The sequence below is a fragment of the Leopardus geoffroyi genome, chromosome A3 (assembly GCF_018350155.1).
Source record: "Leopardus geoffroyi isolate Oge1 chromosome A3, O.geoffroyi_Oge1_pat1.0, whole genome shotgun sequence".
NCBI lineage: Eukaryota > Metazoa > Chordata > Mammalia > Carnivora > Felidae > Leopardus > Leopardus geoffroyi.
Genome location: NC_059336.1, coordinates 109,270,929 through 109,291,997, shown reverse-complemented (window position 1 = coordinate 109,291,997; position 21,069 = coordinate 109,270,929). Strand labels below are relative to the sequence as shown.

The 21,069-nt window shown below is 36.5% G+C and overlaps 1 protein-coding gene across 4 annotated transcripts in view; it reads right to left on the bottom strand.

Annotated features, from left to right (window-relative positions):
* Nucleotides 1-1,673: 1,673 nt before the first annotated feature.
* Nucleotides 1,674-21,069, bottom strand: part of ATL2 (atlastin GTPase 2) — a 59,836-nt gene continuing 40,440 nt past the window's right edge. The window contains exons 3-14 of one of the 4 annotated variants that reach the window (XM_045447104.1): nt 19,728-19,862; nt 18,336-18,440; nt 14,838-14,888; nt 14,487-14,543; nt 12,945-13,037; nt 10,046-10,184; nt 9,127-9,254; nt 8,025-8,081; nt 6,877-6,948; nt 5,827-6,258; nt 4,305-4,319; nt 2,459-4,209 (exon numbers count right to left, since the gene is read on the bottom strand). In XM_045447104.1, the coding sequence (XP_045303060.1) occupies nt 4,102-4,209; nt 4,305-4,319; nt 5,827-6,258; nt 6,877-6,948; nt 8,025-8,081; nt 9,127-9,254; nt 10,046-10,184; nt 12,945-13,037; nt 14,487-14,543; nt 14,838-14,888; nt 18,336-18,440; nt 19,728-19,862 (1,392 nt within the window). In that variant the 3' untranslated portion in view covers nt 2,459-4,101. Of the gene's footprint in view, nt 4,210-4,304; nt 4,320-5,826; nt 6,259-6,876; nt 6,949-8,024; nt 8,082-9,126; nt 9,255-10,045; nt 10,185-12,944; nt 13,038-14,486; nt 14,544-14,837; nt 14,889-18,335; nt 18,441-19,727; nt 19,863-21,069 lie in introns of all 4 variants that reach the window. The other 3 variants (XM_045447103.1, XM_045447105.1, XM_045447106.1) reach the window with 3 other exon arrangements.

Genomic DNA, 21,069 nt, shown 5'->3' with positions numbered 1-21,069 from the left:
CACCCAGGAAGTTACCTTTGAGGTCCACAATCAAAAGAACAGGAAAATTTCACCTCTTGCTTTGTGTCTTTTAAGAGTGATATTACAGGTGATTTCCACCTTGTTTCAGTATAATAAAATCATGTTTCCTCCACCTTTTGGTGCTTCACAGAATGCCACCAAGACAGAGCTTTCTTCTTGAGTTAGGAACATTACTCTCTGGGTCTGAAACTTCTGAAGGATTGAAACCCTGGAGGCGTGTGCTAGCATCCCGGTTTGCAAGCCTGAGGTGCCCCCAGACGCTTTTGTGATAACGTGGTTTCCTAGCTTCCTCACAGGACTGTTGGATGAAAAGTGCGAACATACGTGGAAGTGCTTCACTGGGTTATACAAAGGCTGTGATCCCCCTCTTCTTAACCTGCTTGCATTTATCTTTGGGCACTTTTGACCTGGCCAACTGCTACACTCCAGCAAAAACCCCAAATTTGAAAGGGGATAAATCCCTAGGATCTAAGACTTGGGTGGAGAAAGTAGCAATTCTCTCTCCTGCTTGGTTCAGCTCTACTTTAGCTTTGTTCGCCCAGGAGCCCACTGGAAGGCTCCCCAAAGTTCTGTGACAGAGGCTCCAGACTGAATGAATCCAAGACAGCCAGCCATTTGGTTAGCAAACCCTGCGAGACTGGTAAGCGCCGGCTGCCAGCCGCACAGCTGACAGCTCTCTAGGCTGATTTTTATCATCATCCCGCAACTGTGATGGGAATGGTAAAACACTTAGGTGCACAGGTGGATTCTGACCAAAGTTTGGGAATTCAGACCACGAATGAAGCCTAATAGTGTGGAGATCAGACACAAGCAACCTCCGTTAGCAGATACACGGCCGATCAAAGAGCCAGTTCCCGCAAGTGCTTTAAAAAACTTTGTGAAGGGCCATTTCGAGTATCTATACAGGGCACCACTAACAGCAGCACCGCCGTGTTTTCTGACCCTTGACAGTATATATTTTTAACAGGTTTTTAACCAAGTCAAGGACAAACCTTTTCTTTTTTGATCCCATAATAATGAAACAACGTAACTGACATCAACAGCACTCCCATCTCCAGCAAGATGAAGCCCCTGGTCTGCCCCATTCCGGAAATAAAACAACTAAAGCAAGTCCAGGTCGGAGTTTGCTGAAAACACAACGCTCACCAGCGAAACACTGCTATTCAAGTTCACAGATGGAGTATGTTCAGGCAAGTGAGGATGACCGACCGGCTAGCTATCTTCAGGAGAAATGTGTAAGGCAGACTCGGTAGGTTGTAAACGACTGTCCGCTCCACAAAATTACTTGGGTCTTAACTAGGAAATCACTTATCATTAAGTATTTTTTAAAAACCTACCTTATTACGTGGGTTACTACAAAATTGTACCACAGAAAACATACTAACACCCAAGTTATTTCAGCCAGTAGCTTTGTATTTGTCTTTAATCCCTTTTATTGCTCCTTAATAGTTTTCACAGTCTTCCAGCTGATACCGAAGTGTTTTTTCTTGGAATCCTTTATAGAATTGTATCTTCTTTGTGGAAAACACATTCTCCAACAAGAAAAACTAACAAATCCATGGTGTAGATTTCACAACTCTTTTTGTTTTGTTTTGTTTTGTTTTGTTTTGTTTTAAAGTGAATTTGTGTGCCTTTAATTTCAGAAGAATTGCTATTATACAACAAACCTTTTATTTTTTTTCATTCATAAAAACAGTCCACAGCATTCATAAAACAGGATGTTAGAAGAAATAAAAAGACTTTTCAGGTGGATTCATTATGTTTTAAGAAGAACAGATGAGTCAGTAGCAATTTAATACAGATGGAAACAAATACAAGCCATATAAAATCAGGATTTGAAAAGGGGGGGTGGAGGGAGATATATCAACCAAAGTAAATTTAGAGCTTTCAGGCATGCAACTCAACATCTGAATTTTCTTCACTTAACAACCAAAATAGGTACTTTAATAGGTGTTTATAAAGAAGGCTACAAAAGAATTGCAAAAATGTTAGCCTTACATGTAACAAGAAAGAAAAGAAAGGAAGGAAGGAAGGAAGGAAGGAAGGAAGGAAGGAAGGAAGGAAAGAAAGAGAAAGAAAGAAAAAGAAAAGGAAGGAAGGAAGGAAGGAAGGAAAGAAGGAAAGAAAGAAAGAAAGAAAGAAAGAAAGAAAGAAAGAAAGAAAAAGAAAGAAAGAGAGAAAGAGAAAGGGAGAGAGAGAGAAAGAGGGAGAAAAGAAATGAACAAATCCCCAGCTACACCTAGGCTAATCACAGTTCAGTTTTCCCTAACAGAGACAGACAAAGAAAAGTGAGTTTTACAAGCTTAGCTTTGGGTACAATACCTTAGAGCTCTCACTTGGGTGTTTCCTGCTCATGCTCTTTTCAGTATAAATAAATATGGTTTATGTAATGGAATACATACTTGAAGGATTCCTTAAAAAAGAATCACAAGTTTCATTTTATATATACAACAAATTTTTAATTATGTACTGAAAATAAATTACAGGAAATAACTTTAAAATGCAACAGAGGACAAAGTCACGATAAACATTCCCATTGAATTCCCTTGGGGGGGGAGGGGGGGGAGACTGCAGTGCTCAAGGAAGATAAATATCACAAATATATCAAAAACTTCAAATTGTCTATGCATTCACACACTGACATGAGCCACAAACATTCCTTCACAGGGACTGCACTTAGCCTACCACAGAACCAGATTTTGCCATAAACTACAAAACTTTTAATACAAAATCGTATTTATATATTTATAATTCATATACATGCCCTATCTGTGGTTTTAGAAAATAAAAGCTACACACTGTACAGACACTCTGAACTCATAGCTGTAGGCAACATTTTTGGATGGAATTTCTCCCCCAATAAAATTAATGGCATATTTTATGTACACGAAGGCTAAACTGAATAAAGACAGTTCAGTTTCCCAGATATGCATCTCCTTTTAGGGCAGGTTTATAAATTTAAAAAGGCAAGACAAATGTACACCTCAGAATCACTTTCTTAGCTACAAGAGTTGTCATGTAATTTCTGTGAGACTTCTGACACATGCATTTATGTAATACTGGTATTGAAGGCAGTAAAGCAATATATACTTTTAATGTAGTGGCTCAATAAAGGCTTCATTGTCATTCCGATCTGATTCTTGATACAGTGATTCATAACTTCACTAGAAATTAAAATTTCAATGGGACACTGGTGTTAAAGAGACTCTAAATAGATTTCTTAAAATATTTCCCTGAAATATCCTTTTACATAAGACAAATTTCATTAACATTAGATTAAGTAAAAAGGAAAAAAAAAAAAAAAGAAAGGAAGAAAGAAAGAAAGAAAGAAAGAAACATGGCACAAATGTGCATGATAAACTAATGCTCCTCAGCCAATCTCCATGTCTTAGGAGCCAAGAACAGAATGCTTAAAACCAACAAACAATTTTCACACTCTGTGGCAGCCATCTGTGAAGCCAGTTATACTAAACTACTTCTACAGTTGATTGTAAACTTTGGTTTATTTTTATTTGAGTTCTCATTGTACAGCAAGCATGAAAAAAAGGGAGAGTGGAGTCCATGAGGAGATGAACTGTCAGTCTGTCTTTAATCTGGCATGATGAGACACCTGGTCAGTCAGGCCTGCTTTGATAGAGTTTGTGACAGACTGCCTTATGTTTTCCTCCATCAAATTATCACCCAGGGGCTTCAATACCTGTGGTATGAGAGATGTGCAAAACAAATAAAAACATGAGGTAAAAAAAGAGGTACATAGAAAAATAGATATAAAAATTCAATTCAAAGCAATGAAGAAAATAACCAGGAATGTGGGAAATAAAAAAGATGCTTCTCCCCAAAAAAGCTATGATGCTACAAATAATGCAGTTAGACATCTTATAATGCAACAAAAATTACTTTCCTCCTACTCAAACCATTTACAATTCCTATGAGATGGACGTGCGATTCCATACCCTCTATGCAGCATCAAATCTGGTAAGTATACAGCATTTATGCAGACCGGCCCAGACGGTCCTGCTTATTGTCCTACATGTTTAAGGGTGAACAACTTCAGATAGAGAAAAAAGTTAAAAATACTGTCTAATTTTTCTTCTTGTTATTGTTGGATGACAGTCTCTGTCGCTGTGCTGATGAAAGAGCACGACGGACCATTCGACGTCTAGTAACTTCAAACAGTTTGGAAAACACCTAAAACATGGAGTGACTCGTTAGGACAATGACTCAGAGCGCCTTGAAGTTAAAGCGTTTAAGACTACAAGAATCTGCGACTGTGAGTTTCTCACCTTCCTGGGACTCCTCTGAAGCAAAAGAAAAGAGAAATGCAAGAAGATTTAGGCAAGGTTTGTTGACACAGCACATATCTTCTCTGACTAGTGATCAACCTACCTCAACTACGCTGGTAATTTTACACACTTTAGACTCTTCCACTTAATTGTTTTGTAATAATGGCACCTCTAAAGTCCTAGAATCAGTGCTACCGGAGCATGATATAGGAGGATGACTGGTTTTCAAATGAAGACATCGCACAATGATTAAAATTCATGCTGCAGAAAATTAGTGATGGTCCACAATTTTAAAGTAGAGATTTTTTTTTAAAAAGCAAGGCTGCAATAGCTTTTAATCCATCCTCTATTAGAAGATATCAAAGGAATATCAAGAGTGCAGTTTTTTTTTTAAATGAAGGGTTAAATTTAACAAATATCCAAACACAAGCTTCCAAATCAGATCCAAATTTCTCTAAAGAATAAATACAAAACCCAAACTAATATGGCGGGTCACTTCATAAAATAATGACACTGTTACAAGAAAAGTCAATGCCCAATCAACCTTCATCAAAAAATGATTTACTTCTTCCGTCTTTAAATTTAAAGGCAAAACCAACATGGACCTGCGTGTCCTAGACCACCAAATAAGCCCAATACTTCTTATGGCCAGAAGTGGTTTCTGAAAATGCCTATTATGCTGTCCATCAATACTAACTGCAGCTTTCATTCTGATCCTTGACATGATGCTCAAGTATTTCACGATGATCATTTTAATGACAACATCCTTGAATGGAATTTTCTGAACCCGGGGAATTCCAGCACACAGGTGGACATTCAACATGGCTTCCCTTAGTAGATTCTTGTCAGGCCCGACTTTGAATTCTGGTTTGAGGTAAAAGATTATGATTTGAATTCTGGTTGAAGTCAAAGATTACGATTAAGAGAAGCTGGTTCTCTGTTTGTGGCGCTTTGTTTTGTTCATTAGTGTTTCCATAGTACGGACAGCAAACAAAATTCCTTTGGTAAAAGAAATCCCTATCAGGTTGTTCCATCAGTAAATCACCACTATCTTCACGGAAGGTAACAAAGACCTGAATATCAATATTTTCCCTCAAATATAGGCATGAATTGCTTCTTGCCAGGGTTAATAAGACACTTCTTTTGCTTTCTTAAAGCACTGCACTTCCAAATTTCTTTCTTACACTGATTATATTTTCTTTCCTCTAAGAAAAAAGTCCGTAGAGACTCTGGCCCAGCCCATTGTCTGGTATAATCAGGCCTCTGACTAAGAATCTATCCAAAGATATTACAGATTTAAGCCAATCAAAGCACACTAAAATTATGACTTTAAGAAAAAAAAAAATTACTCAGTTCATACTTTATATTCACATTACACAACCATAACCAAACAAAACAGAAAACATCCTTTTGACATTCCTCATATAAAGGAAAAGGAGGTGTGCGAATACTGCAGGAGAAGGGTAGGGAAATGTCACAGGGATGAGATTAGTCACTGAAAAACCAAAAGATAGATACCAACCTGTTCCCATAGTGTTTCAGCAATCTGATCAATCATTGTTCCAATTTCTCTGAACTCCCCAGAGTATTTTACATATGCCCAAGTACAAAGAGATGTCAGTGCTAACCCCATGACAAGGTTACACAAGACGGCTATAGAGTTTAGGCCAATGAAGCCGGTCAGTCCTGAGATTATGTACATAGCAAACATGACTGCAAACAGTGTGGCCGGGGTACGAGCAGCATAGAAGATGTTTTTGCCATCATTGTGCTTTATCAAGTTTGCATAGGTTTCTTCAATTTCAGCTTCAAGCTGGTCCTGATAACGATGGCAGAATTCATCTCCGCCCATTTTTTTTACTGAACGAAACTGTTTAATCGCCACTTCCTTGAGATCCAGGTGTTTTCGCTCCAGATCTGAAGGTGCAATGTAAGGCTTGTCCCCACCACATACCTGTACAGAGGAGTACAAGACAGATTACTGGCTAGAAACAATTCACACTTAAAAAACATTCCCGGTTCACAGTTTTTAGTGTCAAAAAGTCAAGCCATCTACATGGTTCAGTTTTAAACTTGTTCATAATATCTCGTACATAATCATAACCTATTTCTTGTATGTTTAGTGGACTCGGGTAAAATAAATTCTTCGAGTATGACTAATACCAGTAAAGACAAAAAAAAGAAAAAAATCTGTACCTGACTTCACAAGACTCTGGGCAGAGAGTGGGTAAAAGAGAACACATAAAAAAGGTCCTTTAACGTTCTAGTTAGCAAGTTTAGCACAGAAGTTGTCATTGGCCTTAAACTAATATTACATCAGAAGCTGCTAATAAGAGCACTCTGAATCATGCGTCAAAACTATTTTAGTACGATTTACGTAGTAACTTGCCACCTATATCGTGCACTCTAAACATGAGAATTATTTTCTTAGTTATTTCCAGCAGAGATGATGAAGGGGAATCGGTGAATGATATATTGTGACAGTACGTAAGGAGCACAAATTATTTCAATTATTTAACTGTAAAAATCCTCTGTCTCACTTTAGTGTCAAATGTAAATGTTGCTTACAAACCTGCTCCATACTTTTGCAATAGATCTCTCTTGCTCCTGCTACCGCAGCAAGATTATTAGCTTCAGCTGTTGCCTAGAAAAATAAAACAAAATGTGCCAATTTTATGCAAAAAATGCCCAGCGGCTCTATAAATTCTAACACAATAAAGTCTATAGAGTGAACAAGTCTGAAAATGAACCAGAGAAAACATTATCAACTTCCAGTTTTCCTTTCCAATGGAAGGGATATAGTAATGGCTTCTAATGGGACTGCCTGTCCAATTTTGTTTTGCTTAGGTTTGTTAAAATGGGTTTGTAAAAAAAAAAAACAAAAAACAAAACAAAACCACACATGCTCAGGAAATTGCAGAGAATTAGACATACCCTAAGAAGTGTCAAGTCTCCAGATGTATAGAATTAAAAATTACCCATATGCTTGCTCTCTCATATCAGTATGACACAAGAGATTTTTAAATCCACAAAACTGCTTACTACAGGAGTTTTAGAAGAAAATACTATTCAATCCATTATAAAACTGAAAAATTGTCCAAAATAGCAAATCTTAAAAAACATAAACTAGATATGTATCTGAAAGAAATAAAACCTAAATTTGGGTGACAAATTAACAGTATGAACACAATGAAATTAGTAAAATTTAGTAAGAAGTGACAGACATGAATGTAATATTAATTACTCTTGATTTATTAAATTAAGCTGTTTTATCTTTAAAAAAAAAAATAAACTTAGGTTAAAATAACATTGTCCCCAAAGAACACCTTTTAAAAGAGAGAGAGAAAAAAGAAAAAAGAAAAAAAACCTGTATGTACTAGAAGCAGCTCTAAATCATTAATACCAAGATGAAATAAGCCTTACTAAAAACATTCAATGTCACAGACTCAGAGAAGGGAAGAAGTTTGGTTTAGACAGGCCCTTATTAAGCTATCTCCTGCAAGAGGAAGTTTTCTACACTTCTCTAGCAACTTTATTTCTGATGGCCTATGTGTGCAAGGTCTGCAATCATAGAAAAACTTCAGGACCCATGACCCGTATTGACTTAAATATCTGAAATTCATTTGTGTGCAAAGAAGAATGATCCCACTTCCAGCGTTTATCTCTAAACCAAAGACTCTTCTCCTTCAAAAATAAATATACGTACAACACACACACTACCTGAAGCATGGACTTTGGATGTGGAAGTTCCTCTCCTTGATAAATCTTAATGTAAGCCTAAAAATATAAAAGACTCTTTACATTGGCAGGTTAAACAATTTGGCTCTAGATTTCCGAAGGGGAAAAAAATATCCATTAAATATAAAAATAATTCATACTTTTAAACATACGCTAAATAATATCCTAGAGAGATGTTTCTAAATAGAATTCCAACGTGCATAAAAGTTATATTTAAAAGTAACATATACAATGCCACCCACTTTATGAAAAGGAATCCATAATTCTCCCCTACTGTTACTGTTTTAAATGTTAGACTTTTTTACTCAATATTTCACTTCAATCAAGTTAAATGATATTTCAGTTCAAGAAAAAAATTACCTAATTTGTGCTCTAAGAGTAAGAAGGAAAGATGACAGTTTTTAACAAGTCCATATAGAAATTGTTCATCTCAACTTTCTACTGACTGAATTACTTCACAACTAACCAAAAATGCTATGAAAGTGACCAACTGTCCAATAAATGACCAAAAACACACTCTTAGTTAACTATAGTTTCCCTTCCATCTACCCGTAACTACTATGAATAACTAGAACCCTGATAATGGTCTTGCTCTGGCAAGCAAGCTATGAAGACTAAAGAAGAGCAGAGATAGAGAAAAAAATCTACAAGTAATTGGATTCAGAAACCAGTTTGATACTTTCAGCTGCTCCTATTAAGTCCTCAAGAACTCAGAGAGAAGGCTCTTTTATGAGAACTCGAGAGGCAGAATGCCACTCCCCATATCCACTGTCCTTCACAAATGAGAGAGTGGCATTACAATTAATTACATGGTGAATGGCTCTTCTTCTCTCCCTACCAGAGCTGGAGGAAACGGAGGATAATCCCATAAACAAAACCACAGTCTAGAACATACAAGTTGTCTGCTATCATTTTAGATATCCTTAAAAATTGGTACAGCCAATGCAAAGAAGGGAAAATTATAAATTTCACTTTTTTGCTGTAAAATAAAGACAGGAAATTTCTTGTACGTATATACATATGAGTTTTAAGTCAGCTATATTTCTAACTGAGACCAAGTCATTTAACGTAGCAGTTTTCCTACCTTAAAGTATTCTACAAGATCTCTACAAGTGACTTTAGATCCACTTATCTCTTTTTCTACCAAATTCTCAGGGGCAAGCAGCAATGGAACCAGATTTCGAAGCTCTCGCTTAAAGTCTTCATCAATATCTAGTGGAAACGAAATATAAACCAACATGTTAGTCAAAAGAAGAAAGAGTAAAGAAGTCCCCACTGGTAAGAGCTAATAACATTCTGTTTCATGAAATGACAGTATACACGATCTATTCCTCGAGTACATTCATTTAAAAAACCTTATCCAAACACATCGTATCTCCTAGGAAAAAATATACTCTCCCCCTCCGCCCCTGCTCCATTTCCCTCGTGCCCCAGTAATTCTTTCAGGTCAAATAATAAATTGTGGACTACCACAATAAATTCCACATTAGTATTGACTAAACTATCCTTTTCAAAAGGCAAACAATTCATGAAATTATACTAAATTTTAATACTAGATTTTGTTTTCCAGCCATTCTGTAAAAATTTCATTATTCCTCCAGCCTTTTGCCATCATGCTCAAATCCTAGGACATACTCAAAAAATTACATCATCCCTAAAACAGAGCCTTAAATCCGATTACATGAATACGATATATTCATAAAACATTTTACAGACTACAAACAGATGAAATACTGAAATGTTCTCAGCCTTCGGGATTTTTAGGACACCGGTGATGAACAACAGACCACATTATAAAACACGCTAATCCATACACTACAAGTCTACAACAGCCCAATGGAAAGCTAGACAGACCACACAGAGCATTAATATCACCTCATTAACAATGCATCAAAATGTCTTCCAGTAGAAGACAGAAAATTTAAGGAACCATGTATTTTTTTTTTAAAACTCTCAGCCTCTAAAAAATAAATTCTGATTTTAGCAAGAATGGGAATTCCCACCTTTCAATCTCCCATCAAAACTAGGATTAGTTGCAACTTTAAGACCAGGATGTGGCAAAAGGAAGCAACCAAGATTTGAGAAACAATTGTGAATGTGCTTCCTTACATTCTGTAGCTCTTCATGTTGATTTTGTTTTACCTGAGGGCAGAAGGAGACAGAGTAAAGGCACAAACAAGGAAAAAAAGTTCTCAAGAAAACACACACACACTCACAAGTGTGCACACTTAACTCAGATGCTACTCCAGATGGGTGTTTTTTGACAATATAAAATTTTACTGAAGATGCATTTCTGATCTCTTTAGTAAAACCCCACCCACTTTTGTCTTAAAACTAGAAAAGATGTTTTTTCCCATGTTAAATATGAAAAAATACAAATGCACAAATAACTAATCAGAATATCCAGCACCAGACTAACAAGTAGTGGCTGTGGTGTACAAACCAGTAAATAAATGAAGGATTTGCCTTTAAAGTATTTATAACAGCAAAGAGAAAAAACAAAGTACTAATTTGCTAATAAAAAGGTTAGCCCTTGAGCAAAATAACAGCTCAAGTGAAAAAGCTCCAATAAAGTCCAAAGAACCTCTGAAACTTACTGGAATTTCAGTACTTACTCCAAATGATTATTTATGATTGATGCTAGTTACCAGTGTTTTGGGAAGAGAGACTGCTATGTATTTTCTGGAAGAAAATCCTAAACTTAGAGTTTTATTTAATTAATTTGTTTGTTTTTAATGTTTATTTTGAGAGAGCAAGTGCATGCAAATGGGGGGGGGGAGGGCAGAGAGAGAGAGAGAGAGAGAGAGAGAGAGAGAGAGAATGAGAATTCCAAGCAGCCTCCGCACTGTCAGCGCAGAGCTAAACACAGGGCTGGATCAAACCATAAGATCATGACCTGAGCAGAAATAAAGAGTCGAGCCACCCAGCCCCTCAAACTTCGATTTTTTTTAGTAGCTACTTATCCCAATATAACTCATATACTCACTCAGACTCTTCTCACACACCGTTTAAAAAAAAAAAAAATGCACCATTTATAACTGACAAAACCTGGAAACTACCTAAATCTCCATCAAGAGTAGAATGAAGGGGCGCCTGGGTGGCGCAGTCGGTTAAGCGTCCAACTTCAGCCAGGTCACAATCTCGCGGTTCATGAGTTCGAGCCCCGCGTCAGGCTCTGGGCTGATGGCTCAGAGCCTGGAGCCTGTTTCCGAATCTGTGTCTCCCTCTCTCTCTGCCCCTCCCCCGTTCATGCTCTGTCTCTCTCTGTCCCAAAAATAAATAAACGTTGAAAAAAAAAAAAAATTAAAAAAAAAAAAAAAAGAGTAGAATGAAGAAACTGTTGTCTATTCATGTAATGGAATACCGCATAGCAATGAGAATAAATGAACGAAACTACATGCAACAATATCTCAGAAACATAATATTAAGCAAAAGAAGCTAGACACAAAAGAATACATGTTGTATGTGGTTCCTTTCATAAAAAGTACACACAGCACCTGTCAGGTCAGGACAGTACCAGAGGGCTTAGGGGTTAGTGGATGAAAATGGGTGCTGTTACGCACCTATGTTCAGTTTGTATAAATTCATCATCATCTGAGCAGTTTCCTGTATCATGTCAATGAGATAAAAAAAAAAAAAAATCTTGTCTTTGAAGTACATGATTCTGAGTTGTTAACATGCCTGATGTGCTTTGTGTTAATTTCTTCTGAACAAACCAGAGAAAACTCTGACGGCTGAAATTATCTCTGACAACAGGGTCTAGAAATGCCTTTCAAAAAACCCAAAAATGAGGAATTGGCTTAATCTCATTTTAGTGATAAGAAAATTATATTATACTCCAAGTTTTTGAATGTGGTTGAGAAACTAAATGCATCATCCTAAAGGGAAATAAAATTTTATTAACCAAAAAAAGATAACCCTTCTACTTATGAATTTATGGGATTTTCATGTATTCTTTGTGTATGTGAGTAGGTGAGTAGTATCTGACCTGAGGGTTTCCCCAAGTACTTCCAGGGGAGGGTAACTTTAGGAAGAAAGGATCATGTTGGTGAGGTTATTCTTTAGGAATGGCCTTGGTGTAGCATATTGCATGGGCCAGGAGTCCGGATATTTGGGTGCTAGTCCCAGTTATCAACAATTAGTTAAGCGACGAAAGGTACGTCACTATTTTGGGTTCCAGTTATATTATATATTAAAAAAAAGAAGGGTGAGGGCACCTGGGTGGCTCAGCCAGTTGAGCATCTGACTTGATTTCAACTCAGGTCATGATCCCAGGGTGGTAGGACCAAGCCCCATGTCAGGCTCCGTGCTGAGCATGGAGCCTGCTTAAGATTCTCTCTCTCTTCCCTTCTCCCCCTCTCCCCCTCTCCCCAGCTTGTGCACACTCTCTCTCTCAAAATAAAAAAAATAATTTAAAAAAATTTTGAAATGGATGATGTTTAAGATCCCTCTTCTAGCTCTATATGCTGTCAATCTAGGATAGTGACATCTCTTTGGAGAGAGGGTCTCACATCATCTGTGTTCAATATATGCACACTATATTATCCAGGCTGTCCCAAATGTTCAGAAGCTCAGCTGGGCCAGAAAGAGACACACATGCAATCTAAGTAAATTCAAAAAGTTAGTCTCCTTCAAATTTTTATATTTTGAGTACTGATTTACAGTTGGTTCTAAAGAGAAATACTTATTCCTTAGTTTCTATTCAAGGGCATTGGCCTCTTTGGCAGAAATACGACCAATTTACTTTTCATCCATTCTGTATGGAGCCACCTGGGCTAACCTGGGACACATGATTTATGCCAAAGACATTGAGAGACTGGAAGTCTAAGCAGTAGTCCAGACAGCCCACTCCTTCATCTGGCTGGGTGCTTATGCTCTCCTCACTGGGAAATGGGGGTTTACCTGCAATCTCTTTTCAAGGAATTGTTTTCCACCTTCCAAACCGTATGAATGTTCATAAGGATAACTCCAATCTCGAATCAAAAACATTAATGTCTATAGAAAGAAAACAGTGGAAATCATTTCTTACAAGATTTTACAAAAAAATCACTACTTTAACAATTTAACAATCACTCCCCTAAGAATTCCTTATCAAAAGTTATAGTAACCAAATGGTTAATACTGCTCATAGTGACAGCAAGGGCTTCTCTCAGCCAACAACACTCCCAGCCCCTATATCAAGCAACTGCCTCCATTTGAGAACTTCATGGTATGTAAAGAAAGAGCCGCCACAAGCAATAATACAGGGTCTTAAAAAATGAACAAAAGGCCTAACAGGGCATACAGATCATAATTTTAAATCAAGGTTGTGTAACTAAAAGACCAACTAATCTAATTTTAGACTGAATTTTTTACTCATATGTGCTTAGGATTCTCAATCTCAGCCCCTAAGTATTTGGACCAGTTCTTAGTTGTGCGTGGCTGGATGCTGAACAGCATTTCTGGCCTTCACGCACTATGCCAGTAGCATTAACCTCCCTTCAAAAACCGTGACAACCAGAAATGTCTCCAGACATTAGCAAAATTATCCCAGGTCAAAAAAACTGATATAGGCCAAATGGAGTATATTTATCCATGTACACAAAAAAGCCATAAGCTGCCCAGATATTTCATAAAAGTGATCACTTGAGCCAGACAAGACTGAGGCAGAATCAATGTAAACCCACCAACACTTGAGAATCACCAGCAATGCTGTCACACAGAAAGAATTTCAGAGACTGATGAGCAAACAGGGTGGAGTCATTCCCACCTCCTATAACACAACCGACTAAATAGTACTAATGTCAACTTACAAGTTACACTTACTTCAAAAAAGAAACTATCTGAAATTAACTTTGTTTTTGTTTTTTTTTTTTTAAATCTCTGTCATGACAGGACTCCAAAGAAGCAAGCATAACATATGCTTCTCAAGTAACTCCACCCAGGTTAATTTCTGACTTAATATTCTGTACCTGACATTTTAAAGGAATAAAAAACATATGGAGATTGAAGAGGTGGAGGGAGGGGACAGTTCTAATAAATTCTGGAACTTTTCTACATGAAACCAAAATAAAGAATAACAGGACTAACCTCAACTTGTAGTATATCACAAAAAACAAAAAACAAAAAAAACCAGTAATATTATTCTGTAATAGTTTACCATGTATAAAAGAAATTTACATGACTGTCTAAAGTTTAGGAATTAAATAATCTCTAAGAGAAAACACTAACCATTTAATCTAAGTATTAAGGATCAAACTATATTCATTAGTTCTATTTCCTATTCTGTGAGCCTACTGCTGATCAGGTGGTAATGACATTAGTTTCAACTCCATTGAATCTGCTGCTAAAAATGAATTTTTTTGTAATATCCTCTTACCCTTCAAGTATCTTCAGACTTAAAAGACAGGTGGCTTGATAGCTATTTATAGGTAAGTTTTTAAAAAGGATAAAATGCTTATTTACCTGAAATGGTTTCTGGTAGATTTCTTCCATCGCAAGTCTGCCGTACTCTGTAAATAACTATTAAAGCAAGTTATTTAAAATAACGCCCCCAAAGAGATTGAAAGAAGATATCTGTAAAGCCTTTCTGTATCAGACATCAGAGCCTTTAAAATCATTTGAAAGTTAAGCACTTAATTTTCTAACAGACTGGGCATACCTTAAAATTTCTTCTAGTTAAGAAGTCATACGTCAATTTAAACTCATATAATATTCAATCTTCTTATACTAAAATGGGCTTCCAGATGGAAAGTCACGATTAAATAAGAATTATATTTTCAATTCTTTGGCACACATTCTTTGAGAAATACATACTTGCAAGTGTTGAAGATCATCTTCTTGAATATTCTGAGACAAATTATACACCTGTTAAAACAAAATAATCTTCTTATTCTTTTTTTTTTTAATACCCAGCTGTTTCTAACTTTACTTGCAGAAATGGAGGTTATTTTATAACCTTAGCACAAATGAATCACTTACCCATTAGCTTAACCAGTGGCACATGAAAAGGATATTCTCTTTTTTCCTAACAGGATAAACATTAAGGGGGAAGCAGCGGTAGGAAATTAGGTAAAAATCATGAATACACACATAAGGGACCTAGAAAGTGGCAGACATTTTTAAAAGTATGCCACGTAATAAGGTTTTTTTTCCTCCTTTTCAGTTTCTTTAATGTTCTAATCATTTTTTTAATAGAGTGAAGATTGCTTTCACAATTCTTTTTTTTTTATTTTTTTTTATTTTTGAGAGAGAGAGAGCATGAGCAGGGGAGGTGCAGAGAGGAGAGGTGGACAGAGGATCCGAAGCAGGCTCCATGCTGACAGCACAGAGCCCGACGCAGCGCTCGAACTCACGAACCGTGAGATCATGACCTGAGCCAAAATTGGCCGCCCAACTGACTGAGCCACCCAGACGCCCCCCACAATTATTTTTCTAAGTCAATGAATATGAGGGGCATAATTCTACAAAGATATTTTCCTCCCTGGTATAATCATAGTGTGAGTGAGTGAGTGAGTGTATTTTATAGTTTATATGCAGTTTATATTTGTTTATATATTTATATATTCATATTCATATATTCATTTATATATTCATATATTTATATATTATATATATATATAGTTTATATATATAGTTTATATATTTATATATATAGTTTATATATATAGTTTATAGCTTACATAAGTAGTTCATAGTTATTTGGGGGGTGTCTCAACTACCACAAACTCATATTAATATGGCTCTTTTTTTTTTTTTTTAACTTTAAGTAAATCGTTTGTCTAAATAACTTAAAATGAAAATTTTACCAGGCTGTAGTAGCTGAACAAGTAACAGTAGGTGGCACTCTTTCCCTTTCTAGAATTTTTTAGGAGGCTCTCCAAGGCACAGAGCCCAGAGCTGAAGGTATAAGTAATGTCAAGGAAGGGAAACTGGAGAAAAGACTGTATTTGAAAAAAAGGTCCAATCCTTCTGAGTCAGGTTAAAAAGTGACATAGGTCATCACAGGAGAAAAGTGGGTGTCCACAGATGTCACCTCTGCTGAAAGACAACTTATGTCTAAGAAAACAGGGTTACTCCAAAGACAGAACAATTTGTTCTAAGGGCAAATAAGTGATAATCTAGCTGAATCACTCAGAGGTCAAGAATATAAACAGCCAAAATAGGCCAGCAAACCTAAAATGACATTCTCAGCTGACTAACTCCAAACATGGTACTTAAAAAGTAATTAATGACTGAGATGATTATACTGGAGCCAAACTTACAATCTAAAAACATGACCAACCTATTCTTATCCATAGGGCCTTAGCTTTTAGAAAACAGGTTGAGATACTTTCATTGTCAAGGCCAGGTTGCAAACAGCAAAGAGAAAAGAGGATCTGTTTACCTTAGATCATTAGTACTTAGCACATGGACTCTTAATAGATGCTCAATAATCATTTGTTGAAAGAATAAATGACAAGAGGATTTGTCATTTATTTATCAACCAGATAACTTATGTAAGGAAAAGAAATGTAGTCTCAAAGAGGAAGAAAACAATAATAAAAATAATTTTAACCTTTGTTATTTATTGTTTACAAAGCACTTTCTTATGCGTTATCTCATTTAGATCTTATTTCTACCTCCACACAACAATCACAGCTAAGATGGATAAAATCCTCATTTTACAGATAAGAAAGTGGCTGAGTGGCTCTAAGTGGTTATCCAAAACCAGGCCTCCTACTATCATAAGGTTGAATATATAAACAAGAGAATACCAAGGTACAAGCTTCAGAACAGAGAATTCCCTTATATTATATTTTAAGGTAAGCTACAGAGCCAGCTAATTCGAGGGGCACAAAGATTGGCTTCTGCCTGCCTCAAGGAAATGGCAGTTGTGCCACCTTGTAGGATTAAAAAAAAAAAAAAAAAGAAAAAAAGTAGAACAAAATGGAGAAAAGATACTCTAAGGGCTCCCCCCAAAGTATCATTTAATTGGTAGTAAGAGAGCTCCCAGCCCTATAATAAACAGAAGCCAAGCTGAAAAGTACTCCTTTTTTATATCAGAATAACATCCCAAATTCCCTTCCATTCTGACAGCTATTTCAAATTGAAGAAGGAAGGAAATGGGAACTTACAGAGACCAGACATATGTTCTGAATATTACCAGAAAAGAAAACCAGAAAGCATTACAAAAATTCCAAGACACTGTGACAGAATCACTTATGATCTACCATCAGTAAGAAACCTCTATTATCTCAGAAGGAGCACATATTTCTAATATTTGCATATACACTTCTGGATACATCATCACCAGCTAGGGCTAACCACCTTACTCAATAATTCATTTTTCAGTCAGAGAAGCATCGACCACAGATGATCTCACAAAGAGACAATAAAGAGATACAAAATGACATGTGGTGGTTTAATTCAGTCCATCAGTCTAAATTATACAGAAAAGAGATGGCCTAGCTTGAAGAGACAAGAACTTGATACAATACCAAACACAATTAGAATATAGAGTAAGTGAAAACCAGAAGGGATTTTATTACCCCTTTCTAAATTAAACGGGTCCTATAAGTCCTTAGTGTATCACAGAAACATCACATACATTTCCTAAGTTAAATATGAATTAATTCTTATGCCTCTATCACCATTAGTTCAAATAATCAAGTACTAGTTATCATACATGTTAAGAAGAAAACTAAGTTTAATTACTTGGGTTTTTTTTTTTTTAGTTGGTTAGCCAAAATATAAAAGACATGTTGTACACCTTACTGTATCTGGGAACCACATGACTGAATTCAATTAAAAATAACATGCAATAGCTTTTCCTTTAAAAAAAAAAAAAGGCATAGATGCTATGATGAAAAACCAAAGGGCCTGGATCTTGGTTTATTACTTCCTACATAACCAAAGTATGAAATTTCACACTGTGAGCCAGAACAGTAAGCGTGAAATGTACACGACCAATGAGAAATGTAAAGAACTCTGACTTTAATCCTTTTTTCTCGGGGGCGGGGGGGGGGGGGACCTGATTAAGCAGCCGACTTCGGCTCAGGTCATGATCTTATGGTTTGTGAGTTTGAGTCCCACATCGGGCTCTATGTAGACAGTTCAGAGCCTGGAGCCTGCTTCAAATTGTGTCCTCCTCCCTCTCTCCTTGCCCCTCCCCCGCTCACACTCTGTCTCTCTCTCTCTCTCAAAAACATTTTTTAATGTTTATTTAAAAAAATTTTTTTTAATCCTTTTTTCTCCAATGAAAAGGCATTTTGAGAAAAAGCAAAGGTATTAGGACTATCTGACCCAATCATAGCACAGCACTTCATGTCTCACCTGGACCGAGCTAGTCATGGTGCTCAGAGCGAATACCGTTGCGCAGTCTTTGATAGTTGACTGGCTATCAAAGGCACCCTGGGTATCCATTAGCAGCACAGCCACCTAGGAATTTAAAAGTTTAAAATACTAAGTAAAACACTCATCAGTAATGACTATTAAAACCAAATTTAAAATGATAAATGTCGTTTATAGCAGTATTATCAGCAATAGCCGAACTATAGAAAGAACCCAAATATCCATCAACTGATGAATAAAGATGTGTGTACACACTAGAATATTACTCAGCCATCAAAGAGAATGAAATCTTGCCATTTGCAATGATGTGGATGGAGCTACAGTGTATTATGCTAAGCAAAAAAAGAGAAAGACAACTTATGATTTCACTCATATGTGGAACTTAAACAGAAGAAAGGAACATAGAAGAAGAGGGGAAAAAGAGAGGGAGGCAAACTGTAAGAGATTCTTAACCATCGAGAACAAACTGAGGGTTGATGGAAGGGAGGTGGGCAGGGGGATGGGCTAAACGGGTGATGGGTATTGAGGGCACTTGTTGGAGTGCCTGGGTGGCTCAGTCAGTTGAGCATCTAACTTTGGCTCATGTCATGAGCCGGTTCATGAGTTTGAGCCCGACATCAGGCTCACTACTGTTAGCACAGAGCCCACTTTGGATCTCCTGTCCCCCTCCCTCTCTCCCCCTCCCCTGCTTATGTTTTCTCACAAAAATAAAAACAAACTAAAACTAAATAAAATTTAAAAAAAAAAAAAAAAAAAAAAAAGGAGGGCTGGGGCACCTGCGTGGCTCAGTTGGTTAAGCATCCAATTCTCAGTTTCAGCTCAGGTCATGATCTTACAGTTCATGAGTTTAAGCCCCACATTAGGCTGCACACTGACAGACAGAGCCTGCTTGGGATTCACTCTCTCTCTCTCTCTCTCTCTGCCCCTCCCCTACTCACTCTCTCTCTCTCTCTCTCAAAACAAATAAATAAACTTAAAACTAAGGGAAAAAAAAGGAGAGCACTTGTGATGAGCACTGGGTGTTGTATGTAAGTGAGGAATCACTGAATTCTACTCCTGAAACCAGTATTATGCTATATGTTAACTAACTAGAATTTAAATAAAAACTTGAAACGAAACCAAACAAAACCCAAAGAGACAAATAAAAAAATATATAAGAAAATAAAATGAAATAATGTCAAAATCAGCAATTAAGTCAAGAAAAGTACTCTATGCTACTACGTATCTCACACATTTGACATAATCCATAGATGTGATGTTAAAGTTATCAGACATTAATAGCTCTGTGTTGTTTTGATCGTTAGTATGAGAAAACAGTTCAAAAAAGAATATGGAAGGAAAAAAAAACAGTAAAAAATATAAACAGAATTTTACTTTTGTTCCATTAGGTCTGTCAATCACAAATACTTCATTCCAGACTTGTATGCCTGTTGTTTCTCTTTCACAACCACCTCGCCATGTAAAGCCAGTCAACGGTTCATTGTTTCCACCAATCCAACTTTGAGAATCCTGTTAAAGTCAAGCATAAATGTAAAATAAAACACAAGAAATAAAGAACTGAGGAGAAGTGTAAGAAATCACCCATTGTTTATTTTATAGATGAGGCAAGGCAGGTACGTAAGTCCAGCAAGATAAGATACATGGTAACATTACGCAAGTAGTTACGAGAGTAATCCCAAATCCCACCTGAGGTGCTTTGTCTTAGAGAGATGTGGTCTCCTACAAACCTGAACCTTCTCAAATCTCAGATTTTTGCTGTCTAGATTTCTATATAAGTGAGGCCACACCCAGTTTTTCCCATTTTGAAAATTTCCTATGTTTAAAAAGCATAAAAAATAGATGCCAGCTATTGTGACATCTTCTTGTACAGATAAGCACAACTCAATTCCAGAGAGAATGGCTGTCAAAAAAGCACCGCTCTCTTAGAATAGCTTATACTAAAAATGCTTTTCACACTGCCTTAATTTTTCTCTTTAAAAAATATCTACTTTAAAAATAACCACAAGACTTGCTTGGACCTGATTCAAACAATTCAATTGTAAGAAGAAAAAAAAAAGTCTTTTTCAAAACCAAAAGGGAAATCTGAACTCACGCTATTTTACTAGGCGGTGCTAACTCAGAGTAAAAATGATTGTGTGGCATGATAACAGTATTGTGGGTAATACTAACAATAACATAGTTCTTATCTTTTAAAAACTCAAGTTTATGGTGAAAAATACGCTTCATATTTGCTTTAAAATATTGCAGCAAAAAACTAAAAGCACAGAGAGGAATACAGATGAAAGAAGATCAGCAAAATGTTGACACATCCAGTGGGATTCATGATGTTATTCTATCTTTGGATATGTTTAAAATTTTCCCCATAATAAAATGTTTTAACTAAAATCACAGGACTAGGGGCGCTTGGGTGGCTCAGTTGGTTGTTAAGCGTCAACTCTTGATTTGGGCTCAGGTCATGCATGATCTCACAGTTTGTGGGATCAAGCCAAGCCCCAAGTTTGCTTGGGATTCTCTCTCTCCCTCTCTCTCTGCCCCTCCCCTGCTCACACTCGCTCGCTCTCAAACACTTAAAATAACATAAATTAAACTAAATTAAATAAAATCACAGGGCTAAATGGCTCTAATTAAAAACTGTGAAATAATATGAAAATTAAAATACTTGTAAGATAATTTATCTGGAAAAGTAAATCTTGGACATAATACATGAGTACCTTTG